Source organism: Linepithema humile, chromosome 3, assembly GCF_040581485.1.
Source record: "Linepithema humile isolate Giens D197 chromosome 3, Lhum_UNIL_v1.0, whole genome shotgun sequence".
In the NCBI taxonomy this organism is placed as follows: Eukaryota; Metazoa; Arthropoda; class Insecta; order Hymenoptera; family Formicidae; genus Linepithema; species Linepithema humile.
In genome coordinates this window covers 9,828,837-9,852,621 of record NC_090130.1, presented here as the reverse complement: position 1 = coordinate 9,852,621, position 23,785 = coordinate 9,828,837, and the positions used below count along the sequence as shown (strand labels likewise).

Here is a 23,785-nt window from a genome sequence, read left to right as displayed (position 1 = left end):
TACGAAATCATATACCTGCTCCTCAGTCATTGCCAGAACTTCGAAGAGTTCTTGAAATAGAGTGGAATGACATTACGCAGACTGAAATTAGAACACTAATAAGAAGTATGCCTCGTCGCATGAATGAGGTAATACGCGCACGAGGTGGTCATACCCATTATTAATATACGCGCGCGCACACACAATTGTACACGCACCACCGGGAGGGTTTGGAGTCGTAAAATATCGCGGATCTAACGAGCCATGAGGTCCTTATCCCAGTGGTGCACGCGCACACACACGCATGCACGCGCACGCAGGCACGCACGCACGCGCACGCACACACACATACACACACACGGACGCACGGACACACGCACGCACACACACACACACACACACACACATACACACGTGCCAACATGTGTACACGGGATCAGATTTCTGCCACGTCCACGCCGTTGATCCTGGGTAACGCCAAGAGCAGAATTGACACTTATAACCGTAAGGAGAGTTTGGAGTTTTTTAAAATACCGCGGAGCTGATAACCACAAGAATTCTTATTCTTGCAATTCGGTCTGGTTCAAAATTGAATATCTCGGCACGTAATACAGCTAGCAGGATTTTTTAAAAACCATTTTAAAAGTTTGGATGTCTAGTGTTCGAAAATTCATAACGCAATAATGTGTGATAACTTTCTCCAAAATGGCGGATGACAAAGCAAAAGCATGCGAAATTGAAAAATAATGGTTCGAGTTTGCGACGGTGCACGGTATAAACAAAAAATTGTAGCTTATTGGGATCAAAAGCGTACGAAAGTACAGAGTCTCCTCTTTAAAATGCTTTTTTATGCATCTTGATACGATGATTTTTCGCCGAGAGATTCGCATTTGAAGTAAGAATCTGCCTTTTTCTTCAAATGCGAATCTCTCGGCGAAAAATCATCGTATCGAGATGCATAAAAAAGCATTTTAAAGAGGAGACTCTGTACTTTCGTACGCTTTTGATCCCAATAAGCTACAATTTTTTGTTTATACCGTGCACCGTCGCAAACTCGAACCATTATTTTTCAATTTTGCATGCTCGCGCTTTGTCATCCGCCATTTTCAATAAATTTATTTTGCAACATTGAAATAAATTGATTCTTAAAGTAGAGATTTTTAGCTTCATTTCCATATTTTATAGAACTTTCTATCTTTATTATTTACGAAGTTATCGTCAGTTGAAATTTGATGAATTTTTCCCACATTTTCAGTGTACCGCTTTTTTTTCGGGTGAGTGTATATAATACATAGAAGTACATGCATGATATATAGAAGTACACGTAATTTTCGTATATAAATTGAATATTAACTCGATATTAAATTTATGTATAATATATGTACATCATGTGTGGCTATAGCATATTCTATGTATATATAATGTATATATAAGAGTAATCTACAAACGATGTACATTCAATGTCATTAAAATGTACAAATATAATGCATATCAGTACATATCTGTACAATGTGTTTCATTTGTAGATCGTTGTATATACATAGAATGTTATATCCATAGAGATGTATATACATTTTATATGCATTGGCTATGAAATAAATATTCATTGTATATATAAATTATCTGACACACATACTTCTCACGAATGTATATAGAATATACCTTTTATATACACATGCATATTATATGAATATACAATGCACATACAGCGCATTGCATTCGTACATATCTACGATATCCATTGTACATCGTTAATATATTATTGTATGTACACAGAATATGTCATATTTACGGATGTATATGCAATGTATATACATTAAAGATCAAAATGTTATCTGGGCTGTTAGCAACTCCAGCCTTAGAAAGGAATGCTTGTTTACGACGTATATGAGTTTTGCGTTGGTTATTCATCATTCAATGAGTCTCACTACCTTTAAATGTATAAAAGTAAAAGAATTTAAAGAAGTTAAACTCCATGCACAAAATTCCATTTAAATGCCGCAGTAAATACTTTTATCATCTTTTTAATAGCGATTTCTACTGTTCTTATCAGCTATCAAACATTTTGCTGCGTACAAATATTACTGATTTTTAAATGGATTATCTCTGCATTGATGAAAGAAATCAATATCATCATATTTTGACAATGTAATTTATACGCGCTTGACCAATGCATTAATAGACGTATCTTGTTTAATTTTATTTACACAAAATTTGTAATATAATTTATACACTAATAAAATATAATACAGTAAGGAACTTGTAAAAGTGGAATATGTACAATGTTACGAATAATATTACTATGTTAGAATACTATACAAGTTTTATATACAATTTGAGTTATTTCGAGGAAACATTTATTCATTACTTTTATTTAATAATATTGGATTGTGTATATACTCATGTTTTTGCCCTTTTATTTTTCATTATCTCCTTTAAGTGTTTCTTTGTTACTGTAGGTTCCTATAGTTCCTATAAAAGAACTGATATAACATATTCACCAGCAACCGGCTTATCGGTTTCGGAATCACTGCTGGAATCAGAACTCTCGTCATCAATAGTTTTCCAATATAACATCATGTAACATTTTGCCCGCACATCAGTAATAGGTATTACATAAAGATCGCTTGATAACGCAGAGCATTTATAAGTATCTAATGATGATGATGAAATACCCACATCATAAAAATCTTCCATAATTTCGAATTTCTTTACCACAAAATGGTACCTTTCATTCATTTCTAGTATGTTTTTGATGACACATACTGAAGAATCCTTTAAAATACAACATTTGTTGCCAAGTGAAATAACATTAAAATACATACTTCCGGTTTGTATCTTTGTGTTGACAATGTGTAGGAGAAAATCCTAATGGAAGAGAACCTTCGCCATGCCGGTCGAACATTTGTATAACTGTTGCACTACTGTGTGCGGAATGTTCTTTCCGCTCATGATTATTTATTTCTGCCTGTCTGAGGGCAAATTGCTGTAAAGCCTGATGAGGTTTTCTATACGAGCGTCTAAAGAATTGCATATTATTTACATACTTAAAAGCGGAAAAACTGTCAAGCGGACCAAAGCGTTTGACATCTGCCACCAGGTGTAGCAAAGCATGCACATTGTATGACATAAAAGAAAGTTTATAGAAAACTTGACATTTTTCAACATAATTTTTTAAGTGCTACTTCTGCACACTGTAACAGGGACATATTCGAAAATGTGTTACTGCAAAGCGTACGAATTGCTGTATGTAGAAATAATAAATGAATACATGTTTGTTTTTCCATAATGCCAAGCATTACTGTAGGCCCAGTATATAAAATAAACTGTCGTCCCTCTGTGGCTTTATAATCCGAATAGTCGCTCAATGACCTAGGTTTTCTGGCGAAGTCCCGTGGACAATAATGGGAAAGAAGTTCAAGTCGTTTTGATACTACATCTAGGTTTCGGCCTGATAATTTTGTCTTTTTATCACATTTGCCCGTAATCCACGTCGTTAAATAACAATTTCTTCACGACTCCTGTACACACTAAGTGCATATAGTCTACGGGAACTTGTGTTACCATTCCCATAGGTAATCGAGATAAAGGGCTTCTTCCCTTATGATGATCGCGGTCTGTCATCCGAATATACTCCTCATCGGTTCTTAAACAATGATTCGTACCTAAGATCATTCGTTGCTCATATCGTATGCCGACAACTTTACATTTTCCGCATGCATGATGATGTGTGCCCATAATGATTCAATAACCAAGAACGTGCTGGAGCATCTGCGATGAATGCTCTCAGTGTAGTGGGAATTTGTTGATGACTAAATGTTATACCGCCCTTTTCAAAAACTTGCAATACATCAGTTACAAATTCATCCATAAATAAGTTAATGTCACCTGATTTTTTATTCCCCATATAAATACTCACTATTTTCGGTTTGCTGTTACTTATATTGCTTATTGAAATTTGGATCGGCCAAATTTGCATTGTCCCACATTTGTTTAATTTCGCGCCATCGGTACTCCAGTCTACTTCAAAAACGGAAGGAATCTGATTCGGTGGAGTTTTCTTCAGAATATTATTAATGCCTTTTTCAAAACCAATATGAAGGTATTGTCCTGAGTACATTGAACAAACTGCAGTTCTGTTACGCGGCGTATTAAGTAATGATCTTGTATCTTTTGGTAGAAACGTATGGCATTTATGTGATCGTAATGTATTTAAGATTATATTCCCCTGTGTATGGGTCAGATTACATTTTATAAACGCTGATGCTAAAGATTCTTGAAATGCCTGATTTACAGTGTCCAAAGATATGTCATTACTGATTGTACTACTACAATCATTATCTACGATTAATATGTCATTGACTTCAAGATTTTGTTCACTTTCAACATGCATTAAATCATCATAAATATTTTCATTCGTATTTAACTCGATAGCACAAGACACTGTTTCATTATTAGCAAGATTATCTGTTATTAGTAAGACTCTGTTTCATTATTATTAGAGCGCGGTATTCGATTATTTTTTTTTTTTTTTTTGACGGTTGTAATAATGTCTATCGTTTATCTTCGTCACAAACTATCTACGAACGGCAGTAAAACACTTTTTTTTTTAATTTTTACAATAATTATTTCCTGACCACAGCTATAAGCAGTGATTCAAGTTCGAGCAGGCTAGCACCGTACGGTGCTGCACGCTGCTCGGTGCACACAAGTGAGTACCGATTACGTCACGCGTCCGTGTGCGCTTGGAATGCATCACTGGCTATAAGAATTTTAATTCTAGAAATAAATTATAGTTTATGAAATATAGCTATAGCCTACTATTAATTAGATCAGTGCTCGGAATTAGTTTAGTTTTTCAAGCGATTCTCGAGGTTGACGTCTCCTTTCTTCTAACATTGAATTGAATTTAAAAATTGTTTAGTCAATAAACGTATTTTACGAATTTTCGTAAGAAATAGACGAATTATATTTCGTTTTTTGACACAGATCCGATGATAGACACGTGGCCTCTAATGGGATCTCCATACCCTCTATTGTGCATTCTTGTGACATATTTAATATTTACGATAGAAGGACCAAGAATAATGGAACAAAAACCACCTTTCAAACTCAATGGAACAATGATATTATACAATGGATTTCAAATACTTTTCAGTGTCTGGTTAACATCTTTGGTAAGTATAATATTGTGGTTCTGCGCGCGCGCGCGCGTGAAATCTGTTAATGTTTAATATTAAACTACACATCAATTACTACATCATTTACTACACATCAAATTATTCTAGTTGATTCCTTTACATTCAGTTTTATTTAAATTTAGATAGTTATCAAAACGTTAACTTCAATTAATTAATTTTTAACATGGTATTGAATTTATAAATATATACATATTAATATATTTTCCAGTTATTTACACAATAATTATACTATTTAATATTTATTTTGAAGCTTTCACGATTCACATATCAAATGCTAAAGTAATCTTTTTTTGAAAATGGAATAATAGAAAGTGAACAAAGTACATTTTCACTGAAAAACGTGTGACAATATGTACTTTGTTCACTTTCTATTATTCCATTTTCAATAAAAGATTACTTTAGCATTTGATATGTGAATCGTGAAAGCTTCAAAATAAATATTAAATAGTATAATTATTGTGTAAATGACTGGAAAATATATTAATATGTATATATTTATAAATTCAAAATCATGTTAAAAATTAATTAATTGAAGTTAACGTTTTGACATAACTATCTAAATTTAAAAAAAACTGAATGTAAAGGAATCAACTAGAATAATTTGATGTGTAGTAAAAAATGTATTGATTTCAGCTCTTAGATCTTAATATTCAACTATTTTCGTTTCACGGATGTAACGATATCCACCGCTTACCTATGTCACGAAGAAAATACATACGAACAGCGGTAAAACACTTTTTTTTAATTTTTACAATAATTATTTACGATAAATTTGTAATGTTGTATATCATACCCTCACCGGCACAAAATTCGATCCATATGCTTAAATTCATTTTATCTAATTAAGAGATATTTTTTTGTTTAGCGTAATTTTTTTTGGTCAAATTGATCATGATCATTTGGATATTAAACAGTGTTAAGGTAGTTTATTTCTGTTTACATGATAACCAAGCAGATTCGACTATATGTGTTTCTTAAAGAAATAATTTTGCTAAAAATAGATCGAATTTTATGTCGGTGATTCATAAATCGAATTTTATGTCGGTATATTTTGAATGTCCAGCTGTCACAAAGTGGGTTGTGGTATTTCCTTGCAAAAGTCACCGAGCTTCTAGATACGGTAAGCAAATGTATGCATATCATATATATAAATACATATGTACATATATACACAATAAAATTAATGCAGATGAGTTAATCATTATGGTAGTTAATAAAATAGTTATTCTTATGTATAGTAAGATAAATAAAGTTGAGTAAGATAAGAAAAAAACATCTATTAAAAAATATAACTAATAATATTTATTTTTTTCTCTACTTTTTGAAGGTATTTATGGTGTTGAGAAAGAAACAGAATCAATTGACTTTCCTTCACGTTTATCACCATACAATAACGGTCCTTGGTTCGTGGTGCTACTTGAATTTGCTGCCTGGTGAACAGGGTGTCGTAGTAGCTTTTTTGAATTCCGTCGTTCACATTATTATGTACAGTTATTATTTCATCGCCGCGCTTGGCTCGAAATACAAAAAGTACATTTGGTGGAAGAAATATATGACCTGTATTCAGCTGGTAATTATCAAGCATTATACTGCCAAAATAATTTATACAGATTATTAAAATTTTATTTCTTTCAATTGATATTGAATTAATTCTCGTCAATCTTTTTCAATACGCGATTGCATTTCTATAACTTAATAATCGAATTTAATGTCGACATTACTTTTAAACGTTTTATTTTATTATTCTCAGCTATTCTTTTCAATTAGTGTGCTGAATATATTTTTATAATATTTGTTTATTTAATAAAAAAAGATTGGAAGAAATGACAATTATACATTTATTATAGATTTATTATAATATAATGATTCAGATGTAATAATTAAAATTCTTTATCAAATTTCAGTTGCACTTTGGAATGCTATGTTTCTATCTAATAGCAACGTTGGTTCTGGACTGCCGAATGACAAAGGCTCTAACGTATTTCTTGCTAATAATTTTTTTCATATTTATCTACCTATTCAGCAATTTCTTTCAAAAGGCTTATAAGACAAAAACGGCTTAATTTCGCAAAAATTTAATGAAAATAACAAATAAATTCAATCGAACTAACGTCCCAGATAGCAAAATCGGACAGAGCACGTTTTGCAAATTATATGCTGCATACTATATCGACAAAATGCTGTCAATATTCTTGCAGAGTATGCCGTTTTAGTTAATGTCGTCAGAAACATAGCAAAAATCGAGTATAACGTGTATCATTATGTAATGGCAGAAATGCGGCAAAAATTGAGCATAGCTTACCAACATAAATAGAGCAAATTTCAAACATTTTATGCTGGTATAATATATCGGCAGAATGCATACAGAGATTGCACATAAATTGCTGTCACGGTGTAACAGCAGATTGTCGGTAGAAATCAAACTTGTCGGCGAACACGCTATGACGGCAAAAACACGGCAGAAATGCAGCATGCTCTGCCGTCACATGATGATATTTAATTAAATGGTATTATGATACATCGTATATTTAATTTAATGATACTTTAATACAATTAATAAAATTAATAATTTATTTTTAAAAAACTTGAAAAACACAAATTGTTTTATTAATGCTTAATTCTATAGATTTTGTATATATACATTCTGTAGACAAGATATAATTTAAATAAAATTTTACAAATTTATTTAAAATTGCCAAACAACATGCGTGTAACGTATTTTTTAATCCTTTCTAAAACATTCGAAAGAAACAGCTCTAATTTATTTTAAACACATTTTTATATAGCTATCCACATTACTTACTAAAAAGACTATGTAATAAAACTGTTTTTAAACTATAGAGCAATACGATATGAATATAATGTTAAGTATAAGAAGCGTTATATTTATTTTAATATATCAAGAATGTTCCGTATGTGAGTTTATCATTCTACTTTCTTCAATATTTGTTATGTGTTGTATAAGTGACATTAGAACTTTATACATAATAAAATTATACATGCATAATAGCATGCGTGTGCAGAATTATATAAAGATTTTTTTTTTTAAATATTCGTTTAAATTTTAAAATGAATTTTTTTTATTAATATATTGTATTAAGTTGTATATATCTTATGCTAGCTAATAATTATAAAAAAATTTCTACTAGTTAATTTTATTAATGCTAAACATTTTTACAATAAATTTAAAATAAATTATAATGTATTTTGTTAATTTAGTAGTTAGTAAAATGCTCGCATGTAAAATAGTAGAAAAATGGGCTTTAGGTTTTTTACATTTTATGTGTAATATTGCCTTTAGGTTTTTTACATTTGCTAGCATTTATTAAAGAATAAGACGAGCTGTGTTGCTACGCAATAGTAATTATTTAAAACAGACGTCTATTTGTTATCGCTCTCGACAACGGTCTGCGGATTCGCGGACACATGCTGCGTCACATTTCACAAGCTTGTGATTGGTGGAACCGTTAGCGTTGTCGAGTGGCATTTTTAACAATTGTCGCGCTTTGCATCATTCTGATTGCAATAGCGAGAGCTGCCGGACAAAAATTTCATCTGCGAATATTTTGTGCGAATATAGTGTGTGTTGAAAATTTGGAAATTAAAAAATTTTTTAAATTTTTATTTGGTGAGACAGAATATTTAAACTGCAAGGATTAGACAGCGAGGAATATTATATAATCTTCATCGGTAAGAAAATAGCTACTTGGACAACAGCGAGGGATAACATCAGATAGGTAAGTCTTTTTTTATTGAAACACTTCATTTCGCGAATTTGCAATTGTCTCGTTTTAGTTATTTTAATAATTTTGATAAAATAATTTATATTCCTTATTTTTCCGTTTATATCTTAACATGTTCCGTGCCCAGCCGTATATATTATAATAAATTTAAGATGTATTATCAAAATAGTGTAGAACAAAAGAAATAAATTGCGAAATGTTTTATGATAATGTATTTGTTTATGTAAAATATTGAACGGCCTGAATGGAAAATTCAGCGTAAGCCATCGAGGCACGGAACATGCTATGCTAGCTAATAATTTATTAAAAAATTACTACTAATTAATTTTATTAAGACTAAACATTTTTACAATATAAATTTAAAATAAATTACAATTAATTCTGTTAATTTAGTAGTTAGTAAAATGCTCGCATGTAAAATAGTTGAAAAATGGGCTTTAGATTTTTTACATTATATTACTAATACTTTTACATTACTAATTAATTTTATTAATACTAAACATTTTTACAATAAATTTAAAATAAATTATAATTTATTCTGTTATGTGTAATATGGCCTTTAGATTATTTACATTTGCTAGCATTTATAAAACAATAAAACGAGCTGTGTTGCTATGCGATAGTAATTATTTAAAACAGATGCCAATTTTTTGTCCTTGACAACGGTCTCAAAAATTTTATCTTGGTGTGCGAATATTTTGTCTATTGAAAATTTAGAAATTGAAAAATTTTTCAGATTTTTTATTTGGTGAGACAGAATATTTGGACCACAGCAAGGGATATTATACACTCTTCATCGGAGAGAAAATAGCTACTTGGACAACAGCGAGAAATAACATCAGATAAGTATGAAACCTTATTTACTGAAACGCTCCATTTCGCGAAAAAGGTGGCATCAATTAAGTGATAGACAACAAAGAAGAATTAGATCCGAAATAAAAACTAACTTGCAAAGTAAAAGTTATATAAAGAATACTTTAAGAGAATTAGATAATATTAATACTGAAGATACGTTGGGCGCGTCACATACAAAACATACTAATTGTGTGGAAAATAATATTTGCGATAGTATGTGTTCTATAAACGTTGAAGATGACAATATTCTTCTTCATAGTGATGTTCTTTCTTCTGATAATACTTTGTCTTCTGTTAGTACTTGCTCGGTTGAGCCATCGTTTCGAGAGAAACTGTCCTCCTGTTTTGTAGAAAATAATTTGACTCATGTGCAAGGTAATAATATTGTATCTCTTCTTAGAACACATTCTTATTTTCGTAACTTATCGAAAGATGTGAGAACAATTGCAGGTACTCCACGAGATAAAGTTGTTACATGTAAAGTTGATCCAGGCGAATACATTCATTTTGATGTAGGAGCACGCATTTCCAGGGAACTTGAGCGCTTTCCAATACTCCCTGATAGCCAAGCATGTTTTGCAAAATCGTGCAACTTAATGCTGAGCATGAGTTTTCGACTAGTTGCTGTATATTTGCTAAAAACGTAACGTACAGTCATACGTATTCAACAACACGAGGGCAGATTTGAAACATTTCGTGTCAGCAGATTCAGAGCAAACGGAGAGCAACTGTTGCTCATTTTGTTGCCAACAAAAATAACTTCTATTCATGGAAAACAGTTTGCTTTGTCATTCATTTTCGACAACATAAGAGCAACATGACGGTGATAGAAAAAGATAATGATGTCTGTATATGTCTTTTGTCGTATATTTTAAATATATTAATTTGTTAAAAATTGTTTAAATATGTTAATTGTGTCTTGTAACCAATATAAAATGTCGAAAATGACCTATCTTTGTGTATGTGTTTTTGCGAGTACGTGCAATTTAATAAATAAATAGGCGATACATCGACGATACTTGTGGCAAATTAACACAGCTTCGGTTTCTACCTATAGATATTTGCGGCAAGGTATATATATATATATAATAGATATGTAAAATAATAAATAAGTAAATTTTTCTTTCTAGTGATAACAAAAAAAAGGATTTATTTACTTATTATTTTATATGTTTGAAAAGAGTAAGAGTGCAAAAAATATATTAACCGTTTTCGACACGCTGTTGAATTTTTGCTAAAATTTATGACTCGGCATGTGTTGTTGGCAACTTGCTGCCATTTTGCTCTTTATGTACAGCGATAAACCATTGACAGCAACACATGCTGAATTCATGTGATATCATACCAGAGGCAAATGACTCACACACCTTGTTCTGAATTTGCTGAAAACTAATGCCCTTTGTTTTCGGTAACGTGGCAGCAACAACACAGACAGATGGCTATCAGGGCTATCTCTTCCAAGCGAATTAGACATTGACTTTAATACCGACGGATGTAATCTAGACAAATCAGGCAGTATTCATATTTGGCCAATTCAGTGTAGACTCGCGAACATTAGACATTCCAAACCAATAGTGGTAGGGATATACAAAGGCCCTGCAAAACCAAATGACTCTAATGCATTTTTTGACAAATTTATTGCGGATATAAAAAATATATTGGCTAATGGGGATATTACTTTTCATAGAAAAAAATTACCTATACGTTTAAGATGCTTCATAGCTGATGCACCAGCTCGTGCTTTTATTCTCAATCATCGAAGCCATATGTCCAGCCATCCATGCTCTAAATGTAAAATTTCTGGTGTAATATGTGAAGGACGTAATATTTTCTGTGGTGTTAATCATTCCCTGCGAACTAATGAAGAATACATTGCATGTTTAGATGAGGATCATCATAAAGATGGTAAGAGTCCATTGTCAGAACTACCCATAGGAATGGTTTCTCAAGTGCCTTTCGAGTACATGCATCTTGTGTGTTTAGGAGTTGTAAAAAAATTATTATCTGCATGGATTCATGGAAAATACTCACGATTAACAAAGTTATCAGCAAGATCTATTTCTCATATATCCACACGCTTGAAAACACTTGCAACATATTGTCCTTCTAATTTTGCAAGACGTCCAAGATCACTTGATGCATATACAAAGTATAAAGCTACAGAGTATCGACAATTTCTTATGTATACAGGTCCAGTTGTTACTTACGGTATTCTTGATCAGGAAGTATACACACACTTTTTATTTCTGCATGCAGCAGTTAGGATTTTAGTTTCGACATCACCGTCCAAAACTTATTTGAATTTTGCTGATCTTGCATTGCGTAAATTCGTCAATAGGTGTGACGATCTTTACGGTCCGACATTTTATTCTTATAATGTACATGGTCTTATTCACCTTACAAACGATGTGCGACAATTAGGCTCTCTAGATTCATTTTCAGCTTTCCCGTATGAAAATAATATGGCTGTTTTCAGAAGATATTGTAGGAAATCTGGTTCTGTTCTTCAACAAATTTCTAACAGAGTCGCCGAAATGGAAGTACATGCAGCAATTGACTATTGCAATATTGATTCCTCAATTCATGTATCCATGAGGCATAATGTAGGTTCTCTTCCATGCAATATTGCTTCGAATTGTAATCAATATCGTAAGATAATTTAGAAATTGAAAAATTTTTCAGATTTTTTATTTGGTGAGACAGAATATTTGGACCACAGCAAGGGATATTATACACTCTTCATCGGAGAGAAAATAGCTACTTGGACAACAGCGAGAAATAACATCAGATAAGTATGAAACCTTATTTACTGAAACGCTCCGTTTCATGGAATCTTGCTCAGTTTAGACGCACGTGATAATTGCTGCATCTTACGTAATGGTTCTATTTGTATCATTATCAATATTTTTATGGCTGACAATTTACATTATTTAGTATTAAAAAAATTTTTTGATGTAGATACATTTTACGATATAGGTATTTTATCTTCAGCATTGCATATTTTTAAATGTTCCACATTAGATGAAAATATTTTTACCGTTCGTATAAATGAAGTCCACCAAAAATGTTTTAGAATGCCCTTCTGGAATTCCACATTAGTTGATGAAAATGATTCACATGATGAACAATAATTCACAAACTTCTCAATATATAGTTGCTGCAATAATACATATTGATAAAATTTAAAAATAATTTTGTAATAAAATATTGTTAACTTATAAATAAACACACTTTGTTACTGTTTAAAAAAAAAAACTAAGTTAATAAAATTAGTTGTAAAAAAATATTTATATTTATACTTGCAAAAAATGTATAAATATGTAAAAAAATTATATTTTAACGGTGCATATTTTTTTTCAGGAAATTTATAAAGAAAGGTGCTCAAAAATAAACAAAGGACATATTTCTGCCATCAAGGAGAGGCCAATTCTTGATAATCAAGGTAACAGTTTCACTATCAAAAATATTTGATTAATACAAGATAACAATAACGTTGACTTCTATTTTAAATTAAACTGAAAAGTTTATTTACATAAATATATATATATGTATAATTATTATTTTTAAAAATATTACTTTTAGGTAAAAATGTTATTCTGTTGCTTTGTCTACAAATGCTTTTTAAAATATATTTTTGATCATATCATATATAAGTTGTAAAATTTATGTATTAAAGAAACTTGATATCAGATTCAAATTGTTTTCGTACAACAATTTACAAATAACAAATAATTAGAATATTTTTGTATATATTTAAACCTTTCAAAAAAGCTGTTATACATACAAACTTTTAAAACTGTCATACAAAAAAAAATTATTTATATATTGGTACCGCGGAAAGTTCGTGTCGTTTTTTCCCTCAAAATAAAATACAAAAATTTTGTACAAAAGAGTTTATTCAATCTGTTATATATTGGCCATTTTGATCGATGATCTTCTGCCATCTTTCTGATAACTTCATAATTCCGCTGGTGTAGAAGCCCCGGGGTTTCTGAGCGAAAAACTCGTCCAATCCATTTTTGACGCTCTCTAAAGAATTGAATTTTTGCCCATCGAGATGATTCTGCAGAGACCGGAACAAATGATAATTCGAAGGAGCAATATCGGGCGAGTACGGCGGATGAGTCATAATTTCCCAGTCAAACGTTCGCAATCTTTTCCGCGTCACCAATGATGTGTGTGGTCTTGCGTTGTCGTGATAAAAGACAACTCTTTTTCTGTTTGTCAATTCCGGCCGCTTATCCTTGATTGCCTGCTTCAATTTGTCAAGTTGTGAGCAGTATTTCTCCGAATTAATAGTTTCACCTTGCGGGAGCAGCTCATAATACACCACGCCTTGCCAGTCCCACCAAATACAGAGCAGGACCTTTTGTAGGTGCAATTCTCTATTGGCAACCATTTGCGATGGTTCACCGGGCTTAGACCAAGACCTTTTACGTTTAATGTTGTTGTAAATAACCCATTTCTCGTCTCCAGTCACCAAACGTTTCAAAAAAGACTCCGATTTGTTCCACCTCAGAAGCGAATCGCAGATCTCGATTCGGTCTACAATATTAAATTTTTTTCGCTCAATTCATAAGGTACCCAAATATCGATTTTTTTAACATATCCCATCGCTTTCAAATGGGCTCTTACTTGTGTGGCACTGATATTGATCCTCTCTGCGATCTCCTCTGCCGTCAAATGTCGATCATTTTCAATTAATGCCTTAATTTCATCATCGTCGACCTCGGATGGCCGTCCGGAGCGAGGTGCATCTTCAAGATCGAAATTGCCAGAACGAAAGCGGGCAAACCATTTGCGGCATACTGATTCGCTTAAGGCATTGTCTCCGTACACAGCACATATCTCACGTTCGGCTTCCGCTGCCTTTAACCCTTTCCGGAAGAAAAAAAGCAAAATATGCCGAAAGTGCACCTTATTTTCTTCCATATTTAAACGTAAGTAATATCAATTCAACACGTTCAATGTGAATAACTTTTTTTTCAAATGTCAAGGAAAGTTAGACCTTTCCAAAACTATAATGAAGTTGGCTGCAATTGCTACGCGTAATGCTTTTTTTCTCAATAAGCGACATCTCAGAGAAAAAACGACACGAACTTTCCGCGGTACCAATATATATACGTTATTTGTAAATTGTTGCATGAAAACAATTTGAATCTGATATCAAGTTTCTTATATTCATAAATTTTACTTATATATGATATAATCAAAAATATATTTTAAAAAGCATTTTGTAGATAAAGCAACAGAATAACATTTTTACCTAAAAGCAATATTTAAAAAATAATAATTATATATTTTTTCTCTTTCCTTGTACACTTTATAGAATATTTTTTTTATTTAAGGTAATTATCTTTGACAATAAATGTAAAACTTAATTTCTTACAAATTGATCCAAATTTTTACTATATCTTTATTGAAGTAATATCTAAATGGTCCTGTAAGAAGAGAAATTTATCGTTTAGAAGCTGAGATAATTGCAATTATAATTGTACTTTTTTTTGTCTTGCGTACCTTAAGGTAATTATAATTGCAATCATCTCAGTTTCTGAACAGTAAATTCTTTTATTCTTGCAGAACCACTTAGATATTACTTCAATAAAGGTATAGTGAAAATTTTAATCAATTTATAAGAAATTAATTTTTTACACCTATTCCCACACAGCACAAAACATCCTATGACATCTTAGGGATATCTCAATGTCCTGAGGTAATCCTACCTGAGGTAATGCTTCCCTTCTCGAGATACATGATTCTGTTACTTTATATTTTACAATATACATGTATTCACACAATTTGCCTTTGCTTTACCCATGGTGAACAACAGGTCTAAGAAACGTCTATAGACCTGTTGTTCTCCCTGGGTATACACAATTATGTTCACATTTAAGAAAAAATTGTTTTATTCACTTTTCTTCTTGCAATCTTCTTTTTCCTCTCGTCTGTTTTTTCCTTATTTCTTTCGTTTTTCTCTTTTTTTCATGTTTTTTTAAACATCCATTCTATTCCTTTTCCTCCCTCTGACATTATTGTTTCTTCTTATATTTGCAATGTGTTTCTGTTTCTGTACATTCTTTTCTTATAGCAAAATGGATCGCCCTAAAAGGCCAATCATGAAGCCTTCAAGATATATAACCACATCATCAGATGAAGCTCGATGAAGCTCGATGAAGACGAAAGAAGACAGCGGATGGAAGAGGATTACAGATAACAGACGATATAAGGGAGTTGCAAGCAGTTTTAGACGAAAACTGCTCGCCAATTTATACTAACAATAAGAACCATTTACACACACAGAATATACAAGTATCACAATCATCTCAGGCATACACACAGAGAGCCACAAATTCACAAAACATTTCTTACATACAATTACAAACATCCCATGAACCAAATTACACTGAACCTATACTTACATATGATTCAAATATAATGCCAAATGTTTCAAAATTTCAGGCTCAACCACGCCATGCAGAAAATGATGTGCAATATTGGTGAGTATATGATAATTATTGCAAAAAAAAAATTATTACATAATGCACTTTGGAACTAACGTATATTTATTTTGTAGGAAGTTTCAAGAGCGACTGGAAACCATAGAAGCTCAATTGAAGTAAGTCCAAAATATAATATGTAGCAGTAATATATATTACATATATATAATTATATATATTTATGTTTGCAGGAAATTGAATATCAACGTAGAACGAATTTTAAAATGTGTTCAAGACAGAGATCGACACCGAGTAACAAAAGTGTCATGCTTGCCACTTTCCACGGAAAAGGATGTGCAAGATTTTGAAAATGTTAATGACGAGACGTATGAAGAAGTAAGTTTTAATGTAAAAACGCATAGATTTTTAATGAATAAATTAGTGTAATAAACACAATTATGTTTTCACATTTCAGGTGAATTTTCTACAATACGTTGGCGGGTTTACAGCCAAGGAAGCAATTAATTTATGTTTGAAAGAGATTATGGAAGATCAAACGACAGCAACGTTTACATGGTTTGGCCGTGAAGAAGGCTCACGGCCTTTGTACAACGCGCGAATTATTCAGGCGATTTACGGTAAGCTTTTTTTCAGTATTTGTACATAAAATAAAAGCAATACAATTTTAATAATAAAATGTTATATTTCTTATATTTTTCAGATGCTGTTTCCAATAATAAACATTTTGAAAAACCAACTCGATCAGAATTCCAATGCTATATGCGAGAAGCCTTGAGATCGGCAAAACAACGCCACAGGACATATAAGCGACAAAATAGATCGAGGAAGAAGGAGCGAAATGTGGCTCAAAAATATTGGGCCGATGAAGAGGAATTGGACAACGAACCGGATGAAGCAGTGAAACAAAATGATTAGGTATGTATATACTAAATTTTATTTATAGAATATGTTAGAGCGGCAATGGGGAGTGACCAAACGTGACAAGATAAGAAATAAATAAAATGCACAGTTTTGGCACAAACAGTTTATAATTGCCACAAGTAAAAAGAAGAACGTATTACAGCGTGACGAGACAACGTCGAGAGAGAGAGAGAGAGAATAAAAAATAACATAAATGTAGTAACACGCGGATCGCGGAGGAAACACAAAAAGGCGCGATCTATAAATCAATAAGAAAACTAATAGTATCAGTCGATCGCGTAACGTAATTATCGAGGAGGGGGGACCTCTCTCTAATACTTCCCCTCGGTATGAGATCGATTGTCTGTCTGATCAGATGATCCGAGTCCCAGTAACACTCGGCATCTCTTATGTTTAGGTCCTGGTAGAGCCTTCGTAAGAATATCGGCGATCATATCGTTTGTTGAAATATGTTGAATCTTCAGTTGTAGATTCTCCACAGCTTCGCGAACGAAGTGATATTTTATATCAATGTGCTTGCTCCTTGCGTGGAAAACAGGGTTTTCTGCAAGCATCTTTGCTCCTGAGTTGTCGTTGTATATGATCAATCTAGCGACGTCTTCGAATCCGAGCTCTGTCAGAAAGTTTTGTAAATATATTGCTTCTTTTGCGCCTTCAGCTAAGCTCATATACTCTGACTCTGTGGACGATAGCGCTACGGATCTTTGCTTTTTGGCATCCCACGAAATAGCAGCCTGGCTTAAAACAAAAGAATATCCAGTGTATGAATGCCTATCGTCGGGACAGTTTCCCCAATCCGCATCGACGAAACCTTTTAATGCTTCTTGATCCTTTTTAAATACGAGTCCAAGGTCTATAGATCCTTTTAAGTAGCGCAATACGCGTTTCGCCGCTGTCCAATGAACCTTTCCGTATTTGTTGTTGTATTGGCTCAGACAGCTAACGGCAAAAGCAATGTCCGGCCTTGTAGCTATGGCCAGATACATGAGGGCGCCGATTATCTCACGGAACGGTAGTTTTTCTTCTTCGGCATCTGGAATTTCAGGTGAAGCCATTAATTTAACGTTTAGATCCATCGGAGTACTTACAGGTTTCGAGTCGCTCATCCCGAAACGATTGAGAACCTCGCGTATATATCCTTTCTGGTGCATGGTTATCACACCGTGATCCTGTTTGAATTCGATTCCTAGACAGTGTCCTATTGTTCCAAGATCCTTAATCTCGAATGCCCGAGAGAATCCTTTCTTGAATTTTTCGATGGCGTACAAACTTTTTGAAATGATGATGATGTCGTCCACGTAAACGGCGATCAATACTAGATCCTTTCCATTTCTCGCATGATACACGCATGGATCTGCGTGTGATGGCTTCGCTCCTAGCTTCGTCAATGTCTGGCTTAACTTGGCATACCAGCTTCTCCCCGCCTGTCGAAGACCATACAATGATTTCTTTAATAGACAAATTTTGTTACCTGTCTTTAGTTCTTCGAGCATTTTCCTCGCCTTGACCTCAACCGTGCTGTTAGCTTTCTCGGTTTGTACGATAGACTGTAGAATTTTGGGTAACAATTTCAGTGGTTCCATGAGTATTTCTTCCTCAAGTTCTCCGTTCAGATAAGCGGTTGTGACATCCAACTGATGAACTTCCATATCAAGTCGACTTGCGAGAGCCATTAATAGCCGAATAGAGCTCAAACGTGTTACGGGTGCAAAGGTTTGATTAAAGTGTACACCTGGGCGTTGCGCGTATCCACGCGCCACAAGACGTGCCTTCCTTTTATCAACTGTACCATCAGGTTTGTACTTGTTTCTCAACACGATGCGACTTCCAATTACTTTGCTTTGTTCCGGACGTTCGATTAATTTCCATGTGTTCTTTGAGATTACCGATTTGATTTCCGATTTTATGGCATGAAACCATTCCTCCGAGTTAGGACCATTTATAGCATGCTCCAGTGATATCTCTGACAAAAACGCTACTTCGTGTCCTATCATACCATCATCATCACGTGGTTCGTGAAAAAGCTTCCGAGGTCTTCCCCTCAATCCGGTCCTTAATAGACGAGGTCTACCGGGTCCTCTTCGAACTTCCGGTGTCGCTGCATCGTAATCCTCCTCTTCATCGTCTTCCTCTTGCGACAGATCATGTTCTCCCATCATCGGAATTTCTTCCAATGGCCTCCATTCTATTTCTGCTTCGCGAGGTGCGTTATCCAACGCCTTTTCTTCAGCGTCCACTTCTTCGAATTGATTCTTTATGATAACTTTCTCGGAATTCTTGAGTTCGTCGACATTGTCTTTCAAAAACTTTATGTCTCGTGTGATTTCGACTCCTTTTCATCGGGAATCCAAACTCTATAGCCCTTTGATGCCTCAGCATGATCAAGAAAAATTCCGTGCTTTCCACGTGAATCAAGTTTACCTCTGTTTACTTTCGAGTTGCGGCAAATGACTTTGCAACCGAAGGCTTTAAAATCGTCTGCGTTCAGTTTACTTCCGGTCCAAGCTTCGAATGGTGTCATTCCATTCAATGATTTAGTTGGGCAGCGATTCCTGATATATGTTGCGGCTGCGACAGCCTCGGCCCAAAAGTCTGCAGGGAGACCTGACTGAAGGAGCAAACATCTCGCGGTATCCATCAATGTGCGGTTCTTCCTCTCTGCGACTCCGTTTTGTTCCGGATTATATGCAACTGTAAGACGCCTTGCGATTCCGTGTTCCTTTAAAAAATTATCAAAATCATTATTCACGTACTCCTTTCCATTGTCGATTTGGATATACTTTATCCTTTTCCCGGTCTGATTCTCAACCAGGGCCTTGAAATCTTTGAATGCCTGAAAAATTTCAGCCTTTGACTTGAGAAAACGTGTTTCGCACCATCTCGTCCGATCGTCAATAAATGTTACATAATACTTCGACTTTCCCTTTGATTTGACGCGCATTGGGCCGCATACGTCCGAGTGGATTACGTCTAATAATTCCGATTTTCTATCCGATTTCTTGGGGAAGGATGTTCGCGTCATTTTTCCGCGATAGCAAATGTCACAAGTAAACTCACTTTCGTGTTTGTCTATTTTCAAATCTTTTATGATTCCTTTTCGTTCGGCTTCCACGAGATCTCTCGCGTTCAAATGTCCAAGACGTCGATGCCATTCTCTTAGTGATGTTGATGACTCTGCCGACGCGCATGCCGATTCCGGATTAATTAGGCGTAACTTGTGTCGTATGTAGTATAATCCGTCGATCTTGTCCGCTGTTAGTTTCTCCGTCGGTAACTATAATATGAGCTGTGTCCTTTCTGAAAACAACTGAATAATTATTTTCGGTGATTTTGTTTATAGACAATAAATTAGTACGTAGATCCGGGACGAAGAGTGTATCTTTTAACTCGATATTCTTCCTTTCGCCTTCGACGTCTGCGCTGAATGCGACAGTACCCGTCGCTGTGATTTCGGCGAATGAATTACTGGCCAAGTTCAATCTTCCTTGCTTCGAATAATCCTTACGAATAATTCTTACAAAGTGATCTTTTTCCTTACAAAGATGTGATGACGCGCCGCTGTCCAAGCACCATCTTTTGCTTTGAGTGGGAATCCCCGCTTGGTATGCTTCTTGTTCGTTCCGCACGTTCTTGAACACATATAGACTTACTTCGACTTTCTTCGCCGATGCTTGTTTTTTGTCGTCTTTCATCCTGCAATCGTTTGCTTTATGGCCAATCTTGCCACATCGATGACAACGGAATTTGAATTTTTCCTTATTACTAGATTCTTTTTCTTCGGCGTTCTTCTCCCTTCTAGGTTTCCGGAATTTTTGAAAAGTTTTCTTAGCCACCATGGCATTCTGTGTGGAATTTTCTAAGTTGCTTTTTCGCGCTTCGCTTTCTTCAATTATTTTTATCCTAAGTACTTCCGGTGAAGGCAGCTCGTCTCGAGACTCGATTGCGCATCTAAAATTCTCGTAGGTTGTCGGAAGGCTGTATAATAGCATGACTGCTATGAGGTCGGGATGGATATTTACGTCCATTTCACCTAATTTGTCCGCAGCATCGAAGAATTTTCTAATATGTTCCCTGATGTCTGCGCCGTCTTCCATGCGTTGCAATATGAGACATTTCAAGAGCGTCGCCTTCCTGGCAAGTCTCTTTGACTGGTAGATTTCCTGTAGTTTTTGCCATACGTCACGTGAAGTTTCACATTCCTTTATTTGTTTTAATTCACTGGGACTGATTGACAGTAGATTGATGTCCGACTTGGCTTTCTTGTCGTTTCTCGTCCATGCTTTTGCTGCATTTTCCGATTCAACATTTCCTGGTACTACTTCCGGCTTTGTATATTCGCCGCTTGCGTATCCCCATGCGTCGTTTTTCTCCAGCAAAGCTTCCATTTGCATCTTCCAAGTATCGTAATTCTCTTTGCTAAGAGTTTCTATTCTCATGGAATTCATCACGCTCATCTTGATTTTATGTACTCGCTCGTTAACCTCAAAAAGGGCGGTACAATGTGATAACTCACTTTATTTCCGAATATGTCACTCTTACGAGACCTGGGCCCATAACCTGTTAGAGCGGCAATGGGGAGTGACCAAACGTGACAAGATGAGAAATAAATAAAATGCACAGTTTTGGCACAAACAGTTTGTAATTGCCACAAGTAAAAAGAAGAACGTATTACAGCGTGACGAGACAACGTCGAGAGAGAGAGAGAGAGAGAGAGAGAGAGAGAGAGAGAGAGAGAATAAAAAATAACATAAATGTAGTAACACGCGGATCGCGGAGGAAACACAAAAAGGCGCGATCTATAAATCAATAAGAAAACTAATAGTATCAGTCGATCGCGTAACGTAATTATCGAGGAGGGGGGACCTCTCTCTAATAGAATATAATAAATTATTATTAAATTATTAATATTATAAAACTATGTTGCAGTGCCTTGAAGATTATACAAGTAGAATTGGATTCATCGTTGGATTAATTATTGGATTCATCGTTGGATTTATCGCCCTTTGTGATATAAACGGTGATATAAAATAAATTAAAATAAGTTTTAAGTTAAAAGTTCGTAAAAGTGTTAGTTTTATAAATACATAGTATTAACATTAGTATTATTACTTTAAAATTTTACTAAGTTTTTGTAAATTGTGTAGGTAATGAGGTGGTTTTTTAGCTGGTAGGCGGTCAGAATAGCGGATTTATGATCCAAGTTCTAGCTGAATCCAGCACTCCCCCATGGTACGGGCCATGGGGACGTCTTTTGAAGATTTTTCCACCTCCGTTAAAAAAAAAAAAAAAAATTTAATTATAAGTTAGAAAATATTTTATTAAACTTATTATTATAATAATAAATTTACGTCGTGTATAATGTAATAACTTGTAATAAAATTAGTTATAAGTACTGAATTTATAATATTTAATATGTAATATTACAATATAATATGTATATGTAATAAGTATAAAATATAAGTAATATGTATAAAAGTATATGTAGAATATAAAATAATATGTAGAAAATCGTACGAAATTATCTTAAATTGTATTAAATTATAACAAAATTTTATATAAATAAATAAAAATTTGTTTTTAAATAATTAATATTTTTAATTTTATTTAAAAAACATTTAAAATATTATTTTTTTTAAACCCGACATTTTTAAATGCCATTTTTAAAAAACACGACATTTTTAAAAACCACTTTTTAATTTCATTAAATACCATTTAAAAACGCACATTTTCTGATCCATTTCTACCGTATTTCTGCCGCCACATCGTGACTGCATATCGTGCTCAATTTTTGCTGTACATCTGCTGTCGGTAACTGCTATTGCAGGCTCTGTTCAATATCGGGCTTGTTCGTTTTAGCTGCACTGGGGCAGCTCTGGGTCTGCTCTAAACAAGATAATACAGGACAAACTATTTATCTGTCCTGTATTATCCTGTGTAGAGCAGACCCAGAGCAGCCCCAGTGTAGCTAAAACGAACAAACCCATCGACTGCATTTCTAGCGTCACATCGTGACGGCACGCCGTGCTGCATTTCTGCCGCGTTTCTGCCGTCACATCGTGCCGTCACATAGTGCTAGCAAAAACATAGCTTAATGAGGACGCAGCGGAGCGGAATCTGCTGCACATTCATGATTGAATCTGCTGACATACTGCTAGCATACTGCTGGCATTTTGCTATCTGGGGTATGATTGAATTTTTAAATAAGCCAATTTTAAATAAGTAATTTTTAATATTTATAAATTAGTAAAAAAAAAAAGAATTAACAAAAGAACATACAACAAGAAGATTGCAGTTTGTCGTGCAGCAGCAACTTTCAAATGTCATCAATCTTTATGATAAATATAAAATTACGTAAGAAATCTGTGTATGGAAATATCTACAAAATAAACGATACATTTTTATGCTTTATGCTTTAAAACATGTATTTACTTGAATTCCTATTTTATTGTAATTGCATGTACCCAGCCCTGGTAGACATTGCTTCTCGCTTGCCAGGATACAAGCCTGCGCCCGATTTGGTTACCAAGCCACAGCCTAATTAGAAAAATAATAGCGGCTAGAGTCAGGCCCACTGTCCTTTTTGGAATGGCACTGCATATAAACAAAGTGACATTCTGAATAGATGCCA

At 34.0% G+C, this 23,785-nt stretch overlaps 2 protein-coding genes and 1 long non-coding RNA gene across 4 annotated transcripts; all 3 read left to right on the top strand.

Moving 5' to 3' along the window:
* The first annotated feature begins 4,395 nt into the window (after positions 1–4,395).
* LOC136998889 (uncharacterized) lies at positions 4,396–9,123 on the top strand. Of its 2 annotated transcripts, XR_010889407.1 has the most exons (3): positions 4,396–6,300; positions 6,508–6,750; positions 7,085–9,123. It is a non-coding gene; the product is annotated as an uncharacterized lncRNA (long non-coding RNA). The 2 variants fall into 2 exon arrangements; XR_010889406.1 differs by having other exon boundaries at positions 4,396–6,750.
* A 2,311-nt stretch (positions 9,124–11,434) lies between these two features.
* LOC136998883 (uncharacterized) lies at positions 11,435–12,721 on the top strand. Its single transcript, XM_067352241.1, has one exon. It carries the CDS (start codon positions 11,545–11,547, stop codon positions 12,439–12,441), a length of 897 nt encoding a protein of 298 aa, XP_067208342.1. The 5' UTR covers positions 11,435–11,544; the 3' UTR covers positions 12,442–12,721.
* A 4,026-nt stretch (positions 12,722–16,747) lies between these two features.
* LOC136998885 (uncharacterized) lies at positions 16,748–17,151 on the top strand. The gene is made up of 2 exons (XM_067352245.1): positions 16,748–16,853; positions 16,937–17,151. Exons 1-2 carry the CDS (start codon positions 16,760–16,762, stop codon positions 17,149–17,151), a joined length of 309 nt encoding a protein of 102 aa, XP_067208346.1. The 5' UTR covers positions 16,748–16,759.
* The last annotated feature ends 6,634 nt before the right edge of the window (positions 17,152–23,785 follow it).